The 21,131-nt window shown below is 39.7% G+C and overlaps 1 protein-coding gene across 8 annotated transcripts in view; it reads left to right on the top strand.

The window, feature by feature from the left end:
- CYLD (ubiquitin carboxyl-terminal hydrolase CYLD) overlaps positions 1-21,131 on the top strand; it is a 53,103-nt gene that overhangs the window by 20,239 nt on the left and 11,733 nt on the right. For 4 of the 8 annotated variants that reach the window (XM_076204676.1, XM_076204670.1, XM_076204669.1 and 1 more), the window contains exons 6-12: positions 6,876-6,951; positions 8,829-8,982; positions 11,686-11,751; positions 14,167-14,326; positions 14,509-14,705; positions 18,769-18,956; positions 20,724-20,832. In XM_076204676.1, coding sequence (XP_076060791.1) covers positions 6,876-6,951; positions 8,829-8,982; positions 11,686-11,751; positions 14,167-14,326; positions 14,509-14,705; positions 18,769-18,956; positions 20,724-20,832 — 950 coding nt within the window. The remainder of the gene's footprint in view (positions 1-6,875; positions 6,952-8,828; positions 8,983-11,685; positions 11,752-14,166; positions 14,327-14,508; positions 14,706-18,768; positions 18,957-20,723; positions 20,833-21,131) is intronic. The other 4 variants (XM_076204674.1, XM_076204672.1, XM_076204671.1 and 1 more) reach the window with 3 other exon arrangements.

The following is a 21,131-nucleotide window of genomic DNA, read 5'->3' as shown; positions in this document are numbered from 1 at the left end:
CAGTGAGATTAGGGTTATGAGCATCTGAACTCCCAACCCCCACTACACTTGTTTCCCTTTTGTGTTGCTCACAAAAAAAAAAAAACGGACTTGTCGTTTCATAAAACTTTCCTCCATTCATTGAAATTCTAGTCTTTATAATGTTTGTGAAAGTTTAGCATTGTTACCCACATGATATTTAGCCATACAACAAATCCCAGTTTTCTCGTTCATATCCACGTGCTTCAATATTTCATAATCACTTTTTCTTGCCTTGTGGAATTTGACAATACCTACTTTTTTGTCATGTGAAGTATGCATATGCCCCTGTTCAACATGGGTATTGACAGTTACATAAATCACTACAAATGTAAAATATATGGCTTCAAATCTGCCAGGACCTAAGACAAAAGAATCACTCCCCATGATAATGTAACCTAGACTGAGGCCATGTAACCATTAATTCAGAGGTGATGTCTGTGACCTATGTTGCCAGATAATCAATTTTTCCTTGACTATTTTTGTCATTTCCCATAAGTGTGTCTAATTTATGTGTTTAGTTACATGTCTAGAGAGCCAAATACTCAGCTTGACCCAAGCCATATGTATACATAGAGTGTAGTACATTAGCGTCATGACATGAATAGGGGCTAGGTTCCTACAAGTCCATGTAATATCTGAATTACCCTTTTAACATGGCTAAGCTATAGTACAGTAGAGTATCCAGTTGATACTAGTTTAATAAAGGAATGTGTGGTATAAGTGAAGATATAATACTTGTGAATTATTTTATTGAACAAAATATTCAGATTGGCAAGAAGTAGCTAATATTCTAATTTGAGTAGGTCAGTCAATCCATTGTCCCAGATCATTCTTGTGGATGACCCAGGTAACTGGTAACAACCATTGGATCCATAAGTCACTCAAGGAAGAAAAATTGTGTTATTGTTTGGGTAAGATAAGATCTTCATTACCTTCTTTGTGATGGCTTCATCTGGGTCAGTTTGTATAGCCAGGCCTTTTCTGTGTTTGTCTTCTGCAAGAGAAACCAGGGGGAATAGATGGATTGATTGTGTTTGTTGTAGTCTTTTATTTCTGGATGGTGATGACCTGAACACAGTTGTCCTAGCGTGGTTCTTCTCTTGGAAGTGATTTTTCTGTGAAAGTGTTTTTCTGGAGGTGTTTGATAGAGTAGGGAATTTTGTGGTCAGCCTTGGAGTGCTTGTTTTGTGGTCTGAGAGGGAGTGTATTTTTTATGGTTTTATTGTTGTACAGGTGGTAGGATGAAGATGTTTGAGTAGTATGTTGCTTTTTTTTTCATGTATTGTGTTATTATTATCATCGCTTTATTTTGTATAGTGTGATAAGTGTCAAAGTTTGTTTTCCTGATTGCTGTGAAAGTATTGTCAAGTTTTGGGTTCTAAGAACTGTTTGTATTCTGTGATCAGAGTTTCCTTCTGTTGTCTAAAGCCTTTTTTTTCCAGATTTTGAAGCTTAGATTTTCTCTCTCTCTCTCTCTCTCTCTCTCTCTCTCTCTCTCTCTCTCTCTCTCTCTCTCTCTCTCTCTCTCTCTCTCTGTCTCTCTCTCTCTCTCTGTCTCTCTCTCTCTCTCTCTCTCTCTCTCTCCCTCTCTCCCTCCCTCCCTCCCTCCCTCCCTCCCTCCCTCCCTCCATTGGAAGGATTTTACTATTCAGTTTTACTATTGTATGCTTGTTTTATTCATGGTTATTTGGAGTGAGTAATGCTGTTGGTGATTTGTGAGGGGAGGCCACCATTCTATAATTTCTAATTCATTGTTGAGTGGGTTCAAATTTTAGTTTTTGATGGTATTTACAGTTCTGCATGTGTTAGAATGGAGAATGGTTGTGTATGGATGATGCTGTGATGCATGGAAGGGAGTGGGAGGGGGATGGGGGGAAGTATGTGAATGATATTTTGACACAGCCCAAAGGGATTTCTCCGCATCTTCTCTTTTTCTGCATGAGGGGACGGAGAGAGGGGGATCACCAATTAAATGAAGTGGCCTTGCTGTGGATATGCTGTTTTGCCACTCTGGTTCTGACTCAGGGCAGTGGGTGAGATGCAGGGATGGCCCATCATGTAGGAAGAGCCAAGATAGGAGGGAGGGAAGGGGGTGAATGGGATTGGAGTATGTGAGGATGTAATGGGCGGGAGTGAATTTTATGCCATTGTTTTTGGCTACCTCCCTTGTAAGGGGGAAATAGCCATTGTTATATGTATGTATTATATATTTTGCCTCTTGTTGAATTGTGTGTTTTTCCCAAATTTCTTTGGTGATTTCTTTGTTTAACTGTAGTGGTTCTTTTTCTTGTTCAGTGATTTTTTTTTTTTTTTTTTTTTTTTTTTTATGGCTATTTTTTGTGTATACTTGAGGATTGTTTATTTTCCTGTAGCCCCTTGGAATGTATCTTTTGCCTGCTTTCTGGAGAGTCATTGCTGTTTCATTCACTTCTCTAAGGATGGAAACTGGTGTATGTTAAAGGTCTTATACATGGATGGGGTAGTGCGAGAGGTAAATGTAAGGGTAGTGGGTCAGGGATTGGAGATGGTTAAAGATAATGGAGAAAAGTGGGAGGTGAGCCAGCTGTTGTTTGCGGACAACACTGCACTTGTGGCAGGACCGGAGGAGGGATTGAGGAAGTTGGTGACAGAAGAAAGCTGAAGATAAATGTGGGTAAAAGTAAGGTGATGAGATGTACAAGGGGTGAAAGTGGCAGTAGTCTGGAAGTGAGCATTAAGGGAGAGCGACTGGAGGAAGTGGATAGTTTTAGATACTTGGGTGCAAATGTGGCAGGAAAAGGTGGAGTGAAGGTGGAGGTAGAATGTAGATTGAGAGAAGCAAGTAAATGCCTTGGTGGATTAAAAAGTGTAATGAGGAATAGACATTTGGGAATGGATGCTAAGAGGAGACTGCGTGAAGGAGTGATTGTGCCAACAGCACTGTATGGGGCAGAAACATGGAACATAAGAGAGGAAGAGAGAAGGAGTTTGAATGTGTTTGAGATGAGGTGTCTGAGAAGTATGATGGGGGTTACTAGGCTAGATAGAGTGAGAAATGAGGAGGTGAGGAGGAGAACAAGGGTGGAAAGGGGGTTGGGAGATAGGGATGATGAAAGAGTATTAGGATGGTTTGGACACATGGAAAGAATGAGTGAAGAAAGACTAGTAAAAGAGGTATGGAAGGGAGATGTGGAGGGAGTGAACATGAAGGGACGTCCTAGGATGAGGTGGATGGATGGGGTGAGGGGGGCTTTGGGGAAGAGGGGAATGTCTGTTGAGGAAGGATGAGAGAGGACAGGAGACAGGGGTGAATGGAGAATGGTTGTATATGGATGATGATGTGATGCATGAGGTGGAATGGGCAGGGGGATGGGGGTTAAGGTAGTATGTGTGAGCAAAATTTTGACGCAGCCCAAAGGGATTTCTCCCCGTCTTCTCCTTTATGCATGGGGGGACGGAGAGGGGGGGTTGCCGATTTAATGAAGCAGCCTTGCTGTGGAAGTGCTGTGTCTTGCGACACTGCTTCTGACCCAGGGCAGTGGACAAGGTGCAGGGATGACCCGTCATCCAGGAGGTGCTAAGATGAGAGGGAGGGTGGAGGGGTGTGGAGTGTATTCAGGGATGGAATGGGTGGGAATGATTTTATGCCTTTTCCTTTTTGGCTACCTCCCTTGTAAGGGGGAAAAAGCCTTGGTATATGTATGTATGTATGTTATTTCTTTTTGGGGAGTAGTGTGATGAATTGTACATATGCAGCTGATGTTGCATATGAGAATTTGACTCGTACTGAAGTGGTTGATGAGTTGAGTGTTTAGAGTTGAGGGATGTATCGTTACGGGGTTGATGTAGTGGGTGGTTATGTAAATATCTGTTATAATGTAAGTTTTTTTTTCTTCATTTGTGTTTGGATTGGGATTGATTTGTTGTGTCTGTGCATGCTAGTTTTCTTTAATTGGAATAGGGTAAGTTGTTGTATGCTAGTGTTATGAGTTCATTTTTGTGTTGTGTGTTGTGTAATCAGTGAATGTGGATAGTGTAGGTTGTGGTGTAAATTTTGTTTCTTGGGTTAAAACTATGTGAATATTGTGTTCATGTAGGAAATGAACCAACTCCTATGTGTTTGTTTGCAATTACATTAATGTTTGTTTATAGGTTATTTAGATCTTTTTGCATGTAGTATGTGATGGTTACAGCTTCAGTTCTTTGTGTACTGGTTTGTGTTGGAAAATGTAGTGCATGTGAGGTGGAACTAAGAATGGCATATATTGCATATGATGGATGTGTGCACAGTTTATTGGTTTTGTACATGTAAAGCATGTGCATGGGCCTGGGATGGTTTCTGTGTATTTGGCTAATAGGAGGTGTGAGGGGGTAGGCACCAGGGTACTGACCTCCATATGTGAAAAAAACAGGTATAAAGAAGGGGGAGATAATGAGTGACAGGGTGAATAGTGTGTATTTCTGGGCCTAATTTGGAGACCAGGTCAGGTACCATTCCCTCAGGGTCGCAACTCTTTGTGGAGGTGGGATAGTTGTGCATATTCATCATCCTCATGGTAGCATAATATCCTCTGAGCCATTGCCCATGCTTGTTCGTGAATATAAAGCAGATGTTGATGGCATCCAGCCCAGCTGACAAAGGTATACCAGTAGCTGTCCTTTCTTCCTCATCCTTTTCCTCGGCTGGTGTCTCAGCACATTCAGCTTATTCTGCTATCTTCTTTTTGGTCAGGTGGTGGTAACCTAATACACTGAAGTTCTTTTCCACACACTCCTCCATCTCCTCCCATTGACCTTGTCCCTGTCCAGCTTCTATAGATCTCATTTACTTAATTATTAATTGTCATATACAGGAAAAGAGCTGTAGTCATAGGGTCCTATCGCTTACTTTTCAATTATCACATAGTTTTCAATTCATGTGTGGCTCTAGCTTAAGCTGCATTAACATTTAGGCTATTCCAACCAATATCTTGACCATAGAAGACTTGAAGCCTCCAAACTTATCATGACCAAGTGGTGGAGTTTGTGGTGTTGTTTTCAGGAATTTGCACTAAGCATTCTTCAGGGTGTTCAGAAGAATCTTCTCCCATACCTCAGCCTAGATAAAGATTACATCCCTTATGGTGTACATTTTGAAGTTCTGCATTGTCTTCTTCACTTATTGATCTCATATCTTTCCTTGTGACCATGAAACACTAGTGAAGTTTCTGTAGTATCTCTTGGCACCCTGTATCTCTTGGTCCATTGGCTGGTCATCTTTGATATACAATTTGTCAGTTAAGGAGTAGGTTGGGGCATTATTAAGAAAAATACTCCCTTCACATCCTTTGACCCTGTCCCATAATAAGTTGTCTGATGCTTCAAAGGTGTTGTGGTACCACTATATCAAAGTATCCTGGTTAAACCAGACTGAAAGGGCCCCATGGTATTTGACAGGCAGCTAAGTCATAATGAGAGCTCTTAGTGCCCTTAGATGCTGCTGATATTCTTCAAGGCCCACATATTCTTAGGAAGATCATACCAGAATTGTGCAGTCTTGTCAGCATCGTGGAGCTGGAACTGGGTGGTATATTATCTCCATTACCTGGTGAAGCTTTTTAATGAAGGGGACTCCACAGCTCCAAAAATTGTGCTCCGTAGCTGTCCAGTTATGGTACATTTGACAATGCCATAGCTTCACTTGAAGGTTTTGATACCAAGAAGGTTGAAAGCATTTGTGCAACATGCTGGATATTTATGTCTCATACAGGAACACCCATAACTTATTCCAACATTTACCACTTGTAGACAACATTGTCCAGGTTATCATTCTGCAGTTTTCTTGAATGGTAGACATCTTTCCCCTTCTTACTATCTGTTTTGTTAATAATTTTTCTCGTTCACTCCTCACCCTTCAGGATGTCATGATGGGTTGACTTTTAAAGGTCACACTGGACGATGAGTTGCACTCGGCTAAACCCTCTCTCATGAGTTTCCATCACCTTTAATTTCTTAGCCATACTCAGGCTCTTCTTCCCCTTTTCCAGAGGAAGTAAAGGATACAACCTTAGTCTTGGAAGCCATCACAGTGCATTAATACAAGGCTAGAGGGGCAACAAAGCACTTAGTATGTGTGCAAGCAAGCATTGCATGAAGATGCAGGCAGAATGAAAACACAAATAGGACTGAGGCAGCATGTGAGAAGCAGGCAGCCTTTGTTTTGATATGATCTGTTCTGGACTTGTACCAAATCCTTAGCAGTAAAACAGATCATCATCCAATGTACAATATCTGTCTGAATACTATCCAGACATGTGCCATATATCCTAGATTTATTATTTATGGATATGTGTCAAAATCCCTAAGTCTTATTTATCTGATTTTTGGGATATAGTGGTCCAATTTATAGCTAAATTATATGCAGGTCTCCCACAGTACATGATGTATTGGTCTACTGTATATTATTTCAATATACAGTTGCTCTGTACTAATGTCCTTATATAGTTACATTTCACCAGTTTCACTTTTGTAATCAGGCAGGCTAAGCAGACAGTCATTTCCAGCTTCTTTAAGGTGATCACTGCCCCTATTTTTTCACATACTTCTATAAGCTTACTATATGAATGATTGCTATATGATTGAGTTTTCAGGAATGTAACCCAATTGTATATCAAGGGAGACCTATGTATGTATAGAAATACAAATAAGTATGTATATATATATATATTTTTTTATATATATATATATATATATAGATATATATTATATATATATTTATATATATATATATATATATATATATATATATATAAATACATATATTTATGTATATATATGTACACTCTGTATATGGTAGGTTCAGGAATGATGAATGTTATTCTTTATTTCTTTCAAAGCTTTGGTGTTATTCGCTGGATCGGAACCATTCCTGGGGACAAGAAAGAAGGGCGCAAAGTGGCTGGTGTTGAGATGGTACGTATATTGCTCACTGCTGTTTATGCCTCTTTACCTATTCATGTTGACTGATGATGGGTACTTGCACAAAGTGATCATACAAGAAGAATGTCAGAGAGAGTCATCCTCTTGCTTCCCATCTTCAAACCCTGTCATCTTCCTCACTTCTGTTTGGAGGTGCAGCTGTGAAGGGCTGGTGCTTATTCTCTAAACTAGGCCCAAGATCTTTCTTTATCAACTTTAACAGAATTTTCTCCACCTTTAAATGCAAGGAAGCTTGCAACCAGCAACATCACCCCCTGGTCCACTCCATTAGGAAAAAGAAGAAAAGAGATCATATTATAAAAATATCTAGAGCTGTGAGAGGAGTGGATGTAATTGACAGAAAAGACTTATTAATGCAGGATCAAATACCAGAGGTCACATGATGAAACTGAAAAAGAGAAGACTTTTGAAAGATGCTGAAAAATGTAGTTTTCCACAATGGTGTATTGATCCTTGGAATAATATGAAAGAAGGAATAGTATAGTCAGATAGTCAATCAGTCAACCGTTGCTTCAAGTTTCACAGCCCCACAGTGACTGGCAATATTCCTTGGACCCTTCCACAGGTCTCGTTGGGAAGAAACTTTGGATTGTTGTGTGTTGTATCAATGTGGGATTGTTTTTATGTCACTGGCCGAAAGTTGCAGGGAGAGAAGAGCAATCACTGGTTTCCAGCTCTCCATGTGTGATGAACTGTAAGACTCGCAGCTGAAATTGATGAGAGAGATCTGGGGCCTAATCTGAAGGTTGAGTGTCATCCTTAGGGCCGCACCTCATGGAGGGGCTTTACAAGATTTGAAAATGGGCAGCTTCACTGTTCATCTTAGAGGACCACCAAATGCAGGTACTCATCTTTGGTCCCTGTAGTCAGATACAAGGAGTGAATCTAAAATTAGATTTGATCAATAGTAGGATAGAGACGGGACACCATAAGCATACCTCATATCCTTTATATCATTATGTAAACTAATGAAAACTGCATTTCTTCCCAGAGAATGGGAGTGCCCAAGGACTATTACTAGCTACTTTTGGGCTGCTGCAGGCTATCAGTCAAACTTGAGGCAACAATTATCATTATTTAACCATTTCCATACTCGCCTCATCAAATCCCATTGCTTTCCTAGATTTCAATTTTGCCACTGTATCCTCCATTTCTTTTTCACTAATTTGTATCTTCTTTACTCTCCCACAGTTTTGTACTCCACTACTCCCCGCCATTGATGTTCTAGCTTAACTCCCCTGTCTTAGCTCACAGATAGTAGTTCCTCAAAATACTCCATCCATCCTTATTTCCTTCCTCTGTTAATTGCCTTTTCCTCCTCTCTGTAACCCTAGTCTCCACCTTCTTTGTCTTTCTAACTTCATTTACCTGCTTCCAGAAGAGTTTATTTTTTTTAGAATCCTGACGTATCCTCTGTCTCCATATTTCACTTCCCATGTACACTGGATGGAAGGGAATGGAGTGTGATAGGGATGGAATGGGTGGGAGTGGTTCTTATGCCCTTGTTTTTTGGCTACCTCCCTTATAAAGGGGAAAAAGCCTTTTGTATATGTATGTATGTACATACACTGTGCCACCCTCTGCCACATTTCATGTCTACATCCCTTGAATTCCTCAGCTCATTCTCATGCTACTCTCCAATCATTCCTCATGTTTCCATTTTTTCTCTTTCCACAATTTTTCAAGTTCCTCACACCACTAATCCGTTACTTTCCTTCCCTGCCTAACATTTCTTGTTCTGCATACCACCTCCAGCACCATTTTCATTGTCATAACTCAGAAATTGAATAAAATCTGTAAGGGAATTTTAAGTTTTGTTTATTGTTATGGTTGATTGTATTCTTTTCTAGGAAGATCAAGAAGATGGACTCTCAGATGGAACTTTTAGTGGAAAGAGATACTTTTCCTGTACACCTGGAAAGGCCTTGTTTGTACCTCTTCGTATGTGCCACAAAGACAGCAGGTTCCTGGAGTCTATATCATCAAATCCAAGAGCAAGCATGGGTATGTAGTTCATTTACTTTGGTATATAGATATATAGAAATTAATTTATGTTTTATCTCGGAACAAAACTTAGGTGCTGCGTTTGCCTCAGAATGGAACTATGATGATTTAGAGAAACAAGTTTAATCATATGGATAGAGCAGTCAGCCAATCAATCAATTGTTGCCTGAAGTTTCGCCAACTGGAAAGCCCACAGCCCCACAGTGGCTGGCAGTGGTCCTTGGAACCTCCCACAGATCCCTTTGGGAAGAAACTTTGGACTTTGTGTTGTATCAGTATGGGATTGTTTGTATGTCACTAGTTCAAAGTGGTATGAAGAGGAGACACAATACATCCATACAAAAACATATTCACAAAACAGTCACTTCAAGACCAGCCTCCAAATGTCATACACCATCAAACCCTTCCAGACATCAGCCCCACAGAAAAATCCCTCCCAAGAGAAACAAGAACCATACATACATACATATACCAAGGCTTTTTCCCCCTTACAAGGGAGGTAGCCAAAAAGGAAAAGGCATAAAATCATTCCCACCCATTCCATCCCTAAACCAAGAAACAAGAACCATACTAGCACAAAAACAGTACCAACACAGAATAGGCCTGGCTTCAGAAACAAACTGCTCCAGATGTAACCCTCACACATAGACATTGAACTTCTCATCCTACACTTCCCTAACAATAACTCAGTATTCTTTTTTAATGACTCTTATGGACCAATATAATGACTGTTGAAAAACACTTCACATATCTGCCTCACCACAAAAACTTAATCCACACATCCTCTACCTTTCCTAAACCCACACTGTTCTTCCACAGTGATGCCCTCTATTCCCTGCCTAATCCTCTCATTAAATACTCCATGTGCCTCTCCAACTACACTCAACAAACTGATCCATCAAAAACTACTACATTTATATTGGTCCCTTTTTCTTTGAAAAGCAGAACTATACAAGCTTTCCTCCAGTCCTCTAACATATTCTCCTCCCATAGGCACATATTAAACAACCTCACCAACCAATCCACACAAACACTTCACCCCATGTCAAACAATCCCCTTGACACACAAAATAGTTCCGGTAAAAATAAATATACACATTTACCATATACCCTCACACTGTAAGAAGAAATGTGAACTAGAGATTACAGTTTTTAAAATTCAAGGAAGAACAAGGCATCTACCATGAAACTTAACTTCATGGTCATGTGTCTAATTTTACTACCTAAGTCTTACCTATGCCCATTTGACCAACCTGCCATTCTTAGTCCACCTTTTCACACCCTAAATACACCTTAAACTTATCCAACCCCTCTATCACCACTAAGGCCTCTTTTTCAATCACAATATATTTCCATTGACATACAAATCAAGAGTATTAGCAATCCACTGTACATCTGACATAGCACACCTCTAGTACTTCCGTATCAATATCATTAGTATCCATACACAGATGAAATATCTTAATAAAGTCCTGGGTACATATGATTGGAGGAATGGAGTCAATGGGAAAATTGCCTTGAGTTCTTTGAAGGTATGTTTTGCCATTATAATTCAATATGAAATAAAAGGCTAAAATACAAACTCCATAATAGAATGGAAGTGGGCACAAAAGATGTTGAGAACTTCCCAATGCTGGGCTGGTAAAATGTATATATTTTAAAGGTATCCAGGAATTCAAGGTTATGTCAGACAAATTAGAATTTAGATGAGATACAATGAGGAGTGTATTCAGGGATGGAATGGGTGGGAATGATTTTATGCCTTTTTCTTTTTGGCTACCCCCCTTGTAAGGGGGAAAAAGCCTTGGTATATGTATGTATGTACAATGAGGATTTCTGTTCTGAAAAGTAGAGCTAGGTAGATATATTTATAAATTCACTCAAACTTACATTCATAAATTTTTACACATTTGCACATAGATTTCACAAAATTTATCTAAGAAATTGGTCTCAGGTAAGCCAAGCCAAGTGGTGGATTACGTATGTGGTACAATCTCAATGTAGGAAACTCCCCAGTTGCAGTAACTGAATTTAAAATTTTCAGAAAAAAATTCCCTATTGTGAATTAAAGTCCACAAAAAAGAACAGATTGTGAACAAAGTTCAAAAAGAAATCAGATTGCATTAGATAATGGCAAGCATGTTTATTCATTCATGTGGTTTTCAGTCCTGTTGTGCTCTTTGTTCTAACATTTCTTCCATATATATTGTTCATTTGTACTTTTCTGTCATGATCTACCTTAATGTTGCCCTCAAAAAGAATCAGAGAAAACTTCATTGTTAAATAGCCATGAAGGATATAGCGGAAAGGCATTTCATCTAAGGAAAATTTCACAAACTAGAGCACAAGGGTGATGGGGATTTTGATAACAAACTAGATAGCCAACCTTTCTCTGTAACAAACTTGGCTTTAGCTAAATTAGTTCATTATATTGAGCTTGTACTTATAAGCTTTAGAAAAAACTAACATTTTATAATTGAAGTGTTACTTTTATCTGTATAGTATAGTCAGTTCTTTCATATACATATAGTTGTAAGGCATTGCTTTCAGGATTGCTGTTATATAGTCTTAGAAATATAGTTTTAATAAGTAGGAAAAAATTAAAGAAGTTGAACATCCTTTATATGTGAATAAAATTTATATTACCAGTAATACAATTTCTTCATGCTATAACCAAATTATTTATATACTTGAAACTTACAGTAGAATTTTGTAATAGACACCTGAGGTATTCACAATGGATCTCTTCTGTTTCAGCAAAGCAAAGGGGTAAAGTGCATTACTTCTGTTTCAACACTAGCTTTTTCATGTCCTACCCTTTTACTCCTTACTTGGTTCATTACTAATAGAAATTTATAAGCAACTTTTTATTGATCTAAATCACTCTTGGGTCACACTTTAAGTTTTGATTAAATAATTTCCTTTTTCATTAATGAATGAAAGAATGTCATAAGCATGCAATGAGGCTGTGTTTAGTTGAAGGTGGAAATGTTTTCTTGCTTTTGTAGTGAGAGTATTTTTTTATCATTTTTTGGTCATTGGAAGCAAAACAGAATGGATTTGAGTTTGGGTGTAATGAAAAAACACACACTATGGTTTGATATGATCCACATCACACTTTGATGTACAGTAATTGTAGAGTTCATGGCATTTGTATTTTGTTGCTGATAAGCAGCGCTTCTGTCCTTGGGTGTGCTGAAGAGAAGGAATCAGAAGTGGTAAAGAAGAGACTAATGGAAGATAACAGAAAGGAGGAAGTATAGAAATTTAAAGTAATCAGCATTCTTTAATGAGTGGAATTTAGTTTCCAGTTATAAAAGAATGTTGTGTGGCTGGTCTATAGGGATATCACTAAAGCCCTTGATGTGTTGACTACAAAATCTGACAGTCAGTAATATGGAGGTACATTTCAGGGTAGTTAGATCTTGAATAGTTAAATGATTTCTTCCTTCTGCCAGTTCTTCTAGTTAAAGTTTCTTCTTCTGATTGTAATTCTTTTCTTTTGCTATAAATATTCATTTTGTTTCACCTGTTGCCCCACATCATGTCACGTAGTCCTTTTTAAATTTTGTATCATATCCACTTCTGGCAGCTCATAGTTTTTCTTTGTTTTAGAACTACATAATCTTGTCACTGTTACTTTTCCATGTGTCTTCTTTTGCTCATCCTCCTAACCATAATTCTGTGTATTGTCTTCTCTTGTACCTGCTGATCATGTTATTGAGCTTATCTTGATCTAACCTCTCTTTTCTAAATGTTTGTTGATTCTAATCCCTGTCATCATGCATACTTACTCTATTGTATTCACCTTACCCTTACCACTGCCATATCTTCAAGGATGTCAATATGTTTTGCAGTACGGTCTTAGCTCTTGGTTTGTTATTCTTGCCAAGTCATTTAGATATTTTTCTATTGGACTTCCTCTCTTTCTCTTTTCTTCAATCATCCAGGTGAGAGCAGCTTTTTCCAGCCCTCCCTCTCTCACTCTGTGATGCACAAATCTCAGCTGATATCCCCTTATTGTTCTTTGTAGGTTCCTCCTTTCTCCCACCATATTAAGCACCTCTTCATCGGTTGTCCTCTGAGTCCGTGGTATCTTTATTATCTTTCTCTGCAACCACATCTCCATTATCTCCAAACACTTCTGTCTGACTTTATGTTATCCTACTTTCACTACCCTATAGTAAGTAATAACAGTTGTTGTTGTTGTCGTTGTTGTTGTTGTTGTCGTTCCCTAGACTGTCTGTCCAAGCAGTCCCGTCTCCCCAAGGAATGCTACAGTTGTTGTCTTGAATTTCATAGACTGGCAACCCACAACCCTTCAGTGGTAGGTGGTTCTTGCAACCCTCATAGACGATCTTTATGGTCTTCTTGGCAGGGAGCCATACTACTGATGCATATTCCAGTCTTGGATATATCAGGCTTTCTGTGTGTTTTTCATCATCTCTTTGTCCATATAGTGAAAAGTCACCTTAATGTTCTGCAGCAATCCATACATCTCTCCCACAATTTTGCTGGTACCTATGTCATTTAATGTTGACACATTTGTATGGAAAACTTTGTTTCTTGATGTCCTTTCGTTTATAATATTTTCCCCCCAATATCTTGTGATTCTTAGCACAAGTTAAGAAGTTTTCCCTGTCAGTTGTGTCCACTCTTGCATCACTCTTTTGACTTTAGTTTCTTTTCTTTTTCTTCTTCTTCTTCTTCTTCTCTTTTTTTTTTTTTTTCAAAAAAGTTTGTCATCATCCTGGGTGAGACTTTATATGGATATTTTCAGTTCCATTTAGTTTTATGTAGAAGACACTGCCTTTAGACAAGATTTGTATGTTATTTGTTTTATGTACTGTTTTATGTACCCTGTTAATTAAAGCTTTTCTCCCGATGGAAAATAGAAATATCTTGAGTATTAATCACTTTTACCCAACTCTCCTCCTATCAGATTTTTGTGTTTGAAGGGTTTGTGTAGTTTTGCTTTTGGTTTTGAACTAGGGATTGATGTTTTTGTTTTTGTAACTTGCATGACTGTTTGATCCTTTATGTTTGTGTGACTGTAGAACCTTTGTGGATGGTGATTGTTCAACACTGCATAATAATGAATCATAATTTCACTGGTCTGCTAAATAGTAAATGTATTACTAGAAAAGTGTACTGGAATGCACGCACAGCTTCTTGACATTTCAGCTTTTGGCAGCACAGACTGCCAGCCAGTCACTGGACGGATAGCACCCCTGTCTACCATGGAAGAAGTCAGATCGATGTTTGGTAAAAATCGGGGAATTCAGGGCCACCAAAACTCCTGTTATTTAGACGCAACGCTATTCAGCATGTTTGCTTTTACAAGGTAATGATAGTAAAAATTATTGACCACCTCTTTCTCCTCCTCTTCCTCCTCCACCTCCTCCTCCTCCTCCCCCTCCCAGTTCTAGACTACAAGAAAATATCCTTGCTGACAGACATGTATTAATGTTGCTACACTTCATCAATATTTAAATTTGAGTGAAATGAATTCTCAATTTTTTGCAGTGTATTTGATAGTCTGTTATATAGACCTCCAACAACCAAAGACATCAAGGAATATTCAGAGGTGCAAAGAATCTTGCGGGAAGAAATAGTCAATCCACTACGTGCAAATATGTTTGTGCGTGCAGACAGAATCATGAAGCTTCGGACCAAACTTGACAACTTGTCCTCTGTTCGGGGACTTACAACAGAAGAAAAAGGTCAGTAATTGTACAAATATAGAATATTATGATATTTTTCTTTTCTTTTCTTTTTCTTTGATGTATAGATAGACCATTGGTACAGGGTATACATTGTGAAGGAGTCATACTGGGACATATTCAGTACACACAAGACATGAATTTCCAACACAAGAAACTTTGATATATCTATGTGAAATATCTACCTATATACCAAGGGCTTTTTCCCTCTTACAAGAGAGATAGCCAAGTCAAAAGACAAGTATCCACTCCCACCCATTCCACTCCTATCCACCCTTTCTTCGCTCTCATCTTAGCCTCTCATGGATGATGGGTTATCCCTGTATCCTGCCCACTGCCCTAGGCCAGAAGCAATGCAGCAAGACACTGCACAACCACAGCAAGGCAGCTTCACTTAATTGGTGACCCCCCCCTCCATTCCCTCATGCAAAAAAAGAGAAGACAGGGAGAAAGCCCTTTGTGTTGCATCAAAATATCATTCACATATAACCATTCCCTACCTTCTCCCTTCTCCTCCCTTGCATCACAGTATCATCTATACACAGCCATTCTCCACTCACCCCTATCTCCTGTCTTCTTCCTTCCTTCCTCAATAGACATTCCCTGCTTGTTCAACTCCCCTTTCACCCATTCATCCATATCTTCTGTCACCCCCTCAAGTTCACTCCATCCACCTCTGCCTTCCACACCTCTTTTACTAGTATTTCTTCACTCATTCTTTCCATGTGTCCAAACCATCCCAATATTCTTTCATCATCTGTATCTGCCATCTCCTTTTTCACCCCAGCTCTCCTCCTCACCTCCTTGTTTATCACTCTATCCAACCTTGTAACCCCTACCATACTTCTCAGACATTTCATCTCAAACACATTTAAACTTTCCCTCTCTGCATCTTTTAAATTCCAAGTCTCTGCCCCATACAGTGCCATTGGCACAATCACCCCTTCATATAGTCGCCTCTTTGTACCTATTGCCAAATGCCTACTTCTTATAAAACTATTTAATCCCCCAAGGCACTTACTTGCTTCTTTCAGTCTACAATTTACTTCCACTGCCACTCCTTTTTCCTGCCACATGTGACCCCAAATGCCTAAAACTGTCCACTTTCTCCAGCCTCTCTCCTTTAAGACTTACTTCCAAATTGTTGCCATCTTCTCCCCTTATACGTCTCATCACCTTACATGTACCCACATTTACCTTCAACTTTCTCTTATCGTACACCCTCCCAAAGTCTTACTAACTCCCTTAATCCCTCCTCTGACCCTGCCACAAGCACAGTGTCATTAGCAAACAATAACTGGCTCACCTCCCACTTTTCTCCATTTTCTTTAACCATCCCCAATCCCTGACCCACTACCCTTGCATTTACCTCTCGAACTACTCCATCCATGTATAAATTGAACAGCCATGGCAACATGACACATCCTTGTCACAGTCCCACCCTTACCTCAAACTACTTGCTCACTCCATTACCAATTCTAACACAGACTGTACTACTTTAGTAAAAATTCTGGACTGCCCTTAACAGCTTTCCCATAATTCAATATATCTGCAAAACCTCCCACAGTGCCTTTCTGTCTACCCTGTCATAAACCTTTTCCAAATCCATAAAGCTTTCTCACAGATCTGTTGTACCACAAAAATATGGTCCATGCAACACTAGCCAGTCCATTATTACTCTACCTCCCTTCTTCATGCACTCCACATGACACCCATCTAACCCAGGTGCCTTATCTACTCTCATAATTTTCAGAACTACATGCTCCTCATCTTTTGTTATTTTTCCTCCATTTTCTTGTCTGAACACCATCATTTTCTTAGCACCTCCCACTGCTATCACCAATCCTTCCCTGTCCTCCTCCATATTCAACAACTCTCTAAAATACTCTGCCCACCTTCCCCCTACTGCCTCCTCTTCTGTGAATATCTATTCACCTGTGCCTTTTACCTTTTCTATTTGACTCCCCTTCCTGTCTTCCCTCCAAAACATCTTTTTATTACTTTCAAAGTTTTTTTTGCCATACTCCTCCCCCATTTTACTTGTGCTCTCCTTTTTGCCTCCTTTATCTTTTGTTTTACTTCTTTTTTCTTTGTACCTCTCATATGTTTTTCTTATCCTACTTTGCAACCAGTCCCTGAATGGTCGCTTCTTTTCCACAACCTTCTTCACTTCATCATCCCACCACTCGCTACCCTTCTATTCCATCCCATCATTCTCATTCCATATACCATCTTTGCACACCTTGTCACTCCTTGAAACACCCCCATTCCTCCTATACTGTATCCTTCACTACCTCCCACACTTCTCAGATTTTCCTGGTACCCGTGCTCCATTTTTTCTCATTTAAACAGTTTGTGATGTATGAGGTGGAATGGGTGGGGGGATGGGAGGTGAGGTAGTATGTGTGAGCAAAATTTGATGCAGCCCGAAGGGATTTCTCCCCGTCTTCTCCTTTTATGCAGGGGGGAATGGAGAGGGGGGGGTCGCCAATTTAATGAAGCGGCCTTGCTGTGGATGTGCTGTGCTTTGCGACACTGCCTCTGACCCAGGGCAGTGGACAAGGTGCAGGGATGACCCGTCATCCAGGAGGTGCTAAGATAAGAGGGAGGGTGGAGGAGAGTAGAGTGTATTTAGGGATGGAATGGGTGGGAATGATTTTATGCCTTTTTCTTTTTGGCTACCTCCTTTGTAAGGGGGAAAAAGCCTTGGTAAATATATGTATGTACTCTAAGCACCTCACTACCTTCTGCCCTTTTCCTCTTTCTGCACCTATCTTCCACTTTCAACTTACCTCCTACCAAAAAATGATCTTATAATTCCCCCACTCCTCTAAGAATATGAACATCCAGAACTCTTCCTACTCTTCTCCTGGATACCACTACACATAGTCAATGCCTTATCAACCACCCTCTCCCATGTGTATTTATGCTTGACCTTTTTCCTAAACACTGTGTTAGCGATCATCAACTCTCGAAACACATCTTTACCATTAACTCTCCACTGAATTTTTACCTGGCACTCCACATATGAAATATAGATTACTTTTATCCACACAATCAGAGAGTTCATTACCCAGGTTCTGTCCTGGAAGAGATTGGTGGATTTTTCTTCTTTTAACTCTGCTTTGTTATTTTACTAGAGCATCTTCATGTTTCTGTCTTCTTATATCTGTGTTATACTTCTATTCCAACATGGTTGGTGGAGATGGATGGAGTGGACATGAGGTCAAGGATGAGATGGATGGATGGATGGGGTAAAAGGGGCATTGGGAAAGAGAGGGATGTTGGTTGAGGAAGGGAGAAAGCAGAAGATAGGGGTGAATGGAAAATGGTTGTGTATAGATGATGCTGTGATGCATGGATGGGATATTATCGGGGGATGGGGGGATGAGGGAGTATGTGTGAATATTTTGATGCAGCCCAAAGGGATTTCTCCCCATCTTCTCTTTTTCTACATGAGGGAATGTAGAGGGAGGGTCACTGCTTAAATGAAGTGGCCTTGCTGTGAATGTGGTGTGCCTTGCTGTGTTGCTTCTGACCCAGGAAGTGGACAAGATGCAGGGATGACCCATCATCCAGGAGGAGCCAAGAAAAGATGGAGGGTGGGGTGGTAAATGGGAGAGGAGTATGCGGGGATTAACCCCTTCGTTACCAACCCGTCAACCTTATGTAAACAAACGTTTCAAACCATCCCACGAATGGCTGGACTCTTATGTTTGTAAATACAGACACTTGCCACCATGTGGGTAGAAATAACCCAGAAACCGAGGCCTTGAGAGCCCTCAATACACACAACTTATAACTGTGACACGTGCGTGTCACGGGGAGCGCACTCAGTTCCTGGCGGGTGCACTCAGCTGTGACACGCAGGTGTCACGAAACACACATCCGGTACTCAAGGGGTTAATGGGTGGGAGTGGATTTATGTTATAAGGGTGGGAAAGCCCTTGGTACATGTATGTATGCATATATACTTCTATATAGTGTCTAAAATGAATCCCTATTACTTTTAAAACCTGCTGTTCCCATTTCATGTATGTCTTTTCCCTTTTATCTTTTATAGATCCAGAAGAATTCTTGCACTCTTTATTAGCCCAGATTCTGCAGGCAGAACCATTATTACAGCTGTCTTCTGGACAAGAAGCATACCACTACCAGCTCTTTGTGGACAAGGATGAACGGCTAAATCTACCCTCAGTCCAAACGTTATTCGATCAGTCTTTTTTAACATCTGATATCAAGCTCAAACAGGTAAATGAGTTTTCATAGTAATTTATTCCTGGAAAACATTTTAGATGTTTAGTGAACTATAGTCAAGAAATTTGTTAGGGATTACTATTTGAAGTTCAGATTGACGGTAAATACAGGCAGAGCCTATTATATGATTATTTGCTATATGATGATGATAAGTTGCCTGGATTTTTTTTTTTTTTTTTTTTTTTTTTTATTATTATTATTATTGTAATAATAATAATAATAATTAATAATAATAATAATAAAAATAATACTGTAAACCCATGGTTGTGCATGGATGATGCTGTGATGACCCCGATTCCTACGTGAGGTCGGAGTTAGCGGACGTCGTGTTGCATCTCATTGTGTGTGTGTGTATATATATGTGTATGTATGTATGTGTGTATATATGTATATTTGTGTGTAGATGTGTATGTATGCATCATACTAACATGTAACAAAAATTAATAAAAAAAAAAAAATCCTTAAAGGGAGAGCAACTCCCCATAAGCTTTGCTTCTCGCTCTCCCTTTTCAACTACTAATTTTGTAAAAAAAAAAAATTGTATATATGTATGTCTAAATTGTATTTTATATTGTTGAATAAACCTTAACTAACTAAAAAAAAAGAGGGAATGGGTGGGGTATGGAGGTTGAAGAAGTACATGTGAAAAATAAATTTACACAGCCCAAAGGGATTCCTCCTCATCTACTCCATTTCTGTTTGAGGGGACAGAGAGGGGGGTCACCAATTTAATGAAGCGGCCTTGCTGTGGATGTGCTGTGTCTTTCGACACTACTTCTGACCCAAGGCAGTGGGCTAGATGCAGGGATGACCCGTCATCCAGGAGGAGCTAAAATAAGAGAGAGGGAGCGGGGTAGATGGGAGTGGATTATATGGAGATGAAATGGGTGGGAGTGGATTTTATGCCTTTGTTTTTTGGCTACCGCCCTTGTAAGGGGGAAAAAGCCTTTGGTATATATGTGTATGTAAACCCATGGCCTTACAGTGGCTGAGAGCAGTCCTCAGGTCCTTACATAGATCCCTCTATGAAGAAACATTGGACTGTTGTCAGTGTTGTATTAGTAGTATGTGACTGTTTTTCTCTCATCCATACACAACTATTCTCCACTCACATGTATCCTGTGCATTCTCCATTCCTTGCTCAACAGACATTCCATTCTTGCTCAAAGCCCCTTTCAAACCATCTATCCATCTCGCTGGCTGAGCGGGTTAGGGCATCGTTACTTGCGGCGAAGGTCGAGGGGATGGCGTTTTGAATCCTGCCACCAGCGAAGTTGAACCAAGGGCATGGTTCATTAAATTCCATGCTACAAAGCCCTCTGTGAGGGCCCCGTCCTAGCCTTCCGATAGGGGGGAGTTTGTTACGTTAAACCATATCATCATCATATCATATATATATATATATATATGCATGTACCAAGGGCTTTTCCCCCTTACCAGGGAGGTAGCCAAAGTCAAAAGGTATAATTCCACTCCCATCCACCACCCTTCCCTCCCTTTCATCTAGGCTCCTCATGGATAAAGGGTCATTCCTGCATCTTACTTATAGCCTTTGGTCAGGAACAATGCAGCAAGACACAGCACATCCACAGCAAGGCTGCTTCATTTAATCGGCAGCCCATATCTCATATCTTATTACCACTGATTTGAAATAAATTCTTACATGTGGAGAGGACCTTTTTTTTTTTTTTTTTATATATATAGATGAAGAGTACATTTGGTTACAAAAGCAGTTGTTTGAAATTTATTTTCTTCTTTCAGGTTCCATCATGCCTCATCATACAAATGCCAAGATTCGGAAAAGACTACAAAATGTATCCACGCATCTTACCTTCCATGGTGCTAGATGTCACTGATGTCATTGAGGACTGTAAGTGACTCAGAATTAGTTTGCCTGTATAATTCAGGTCTGGTATTTCTTTTCTTTGAGTGGTTACCTATAAATGCTCTTCCCACAGCAGTGTGGGAGCAACTGACTGGGTTCTCCCTCATGTTCCACTCTGTTGACCCAGCATGACAGCAGGGGATTACTAGATACATTTTGTCTACATAATTTCACCTCTGAAAATGCCTTCCTATTTTTGTCATAAATATGTGACTGCAAGAGGTAGGGGCCGCATCCTTTTGACGAGTAATGTAGCCATCAGATATGCCCATATGTCATTCTAA

This window comes from Oratosquilla oratoria, chromosome 21 (assembly GCF_046742065.1).
Source record: "Oratosquilla oratoria isolate Oo_2021 chromosome 21, ASM4674206v1, whole genome shotgun sequence".
NCBI classification, from domain to species: Eukaryota; Metazoa; Arthropoda; class Malacostraca; order Stomatopoda; family Squillidae; genus Oratosquilla; species Oratosquilla oratoria.
The sequence above is the reverse complement of the archived record's forward strand: the minus strand, read 5'-3'. Positions and strand labels throughout refer to the sequence as shown.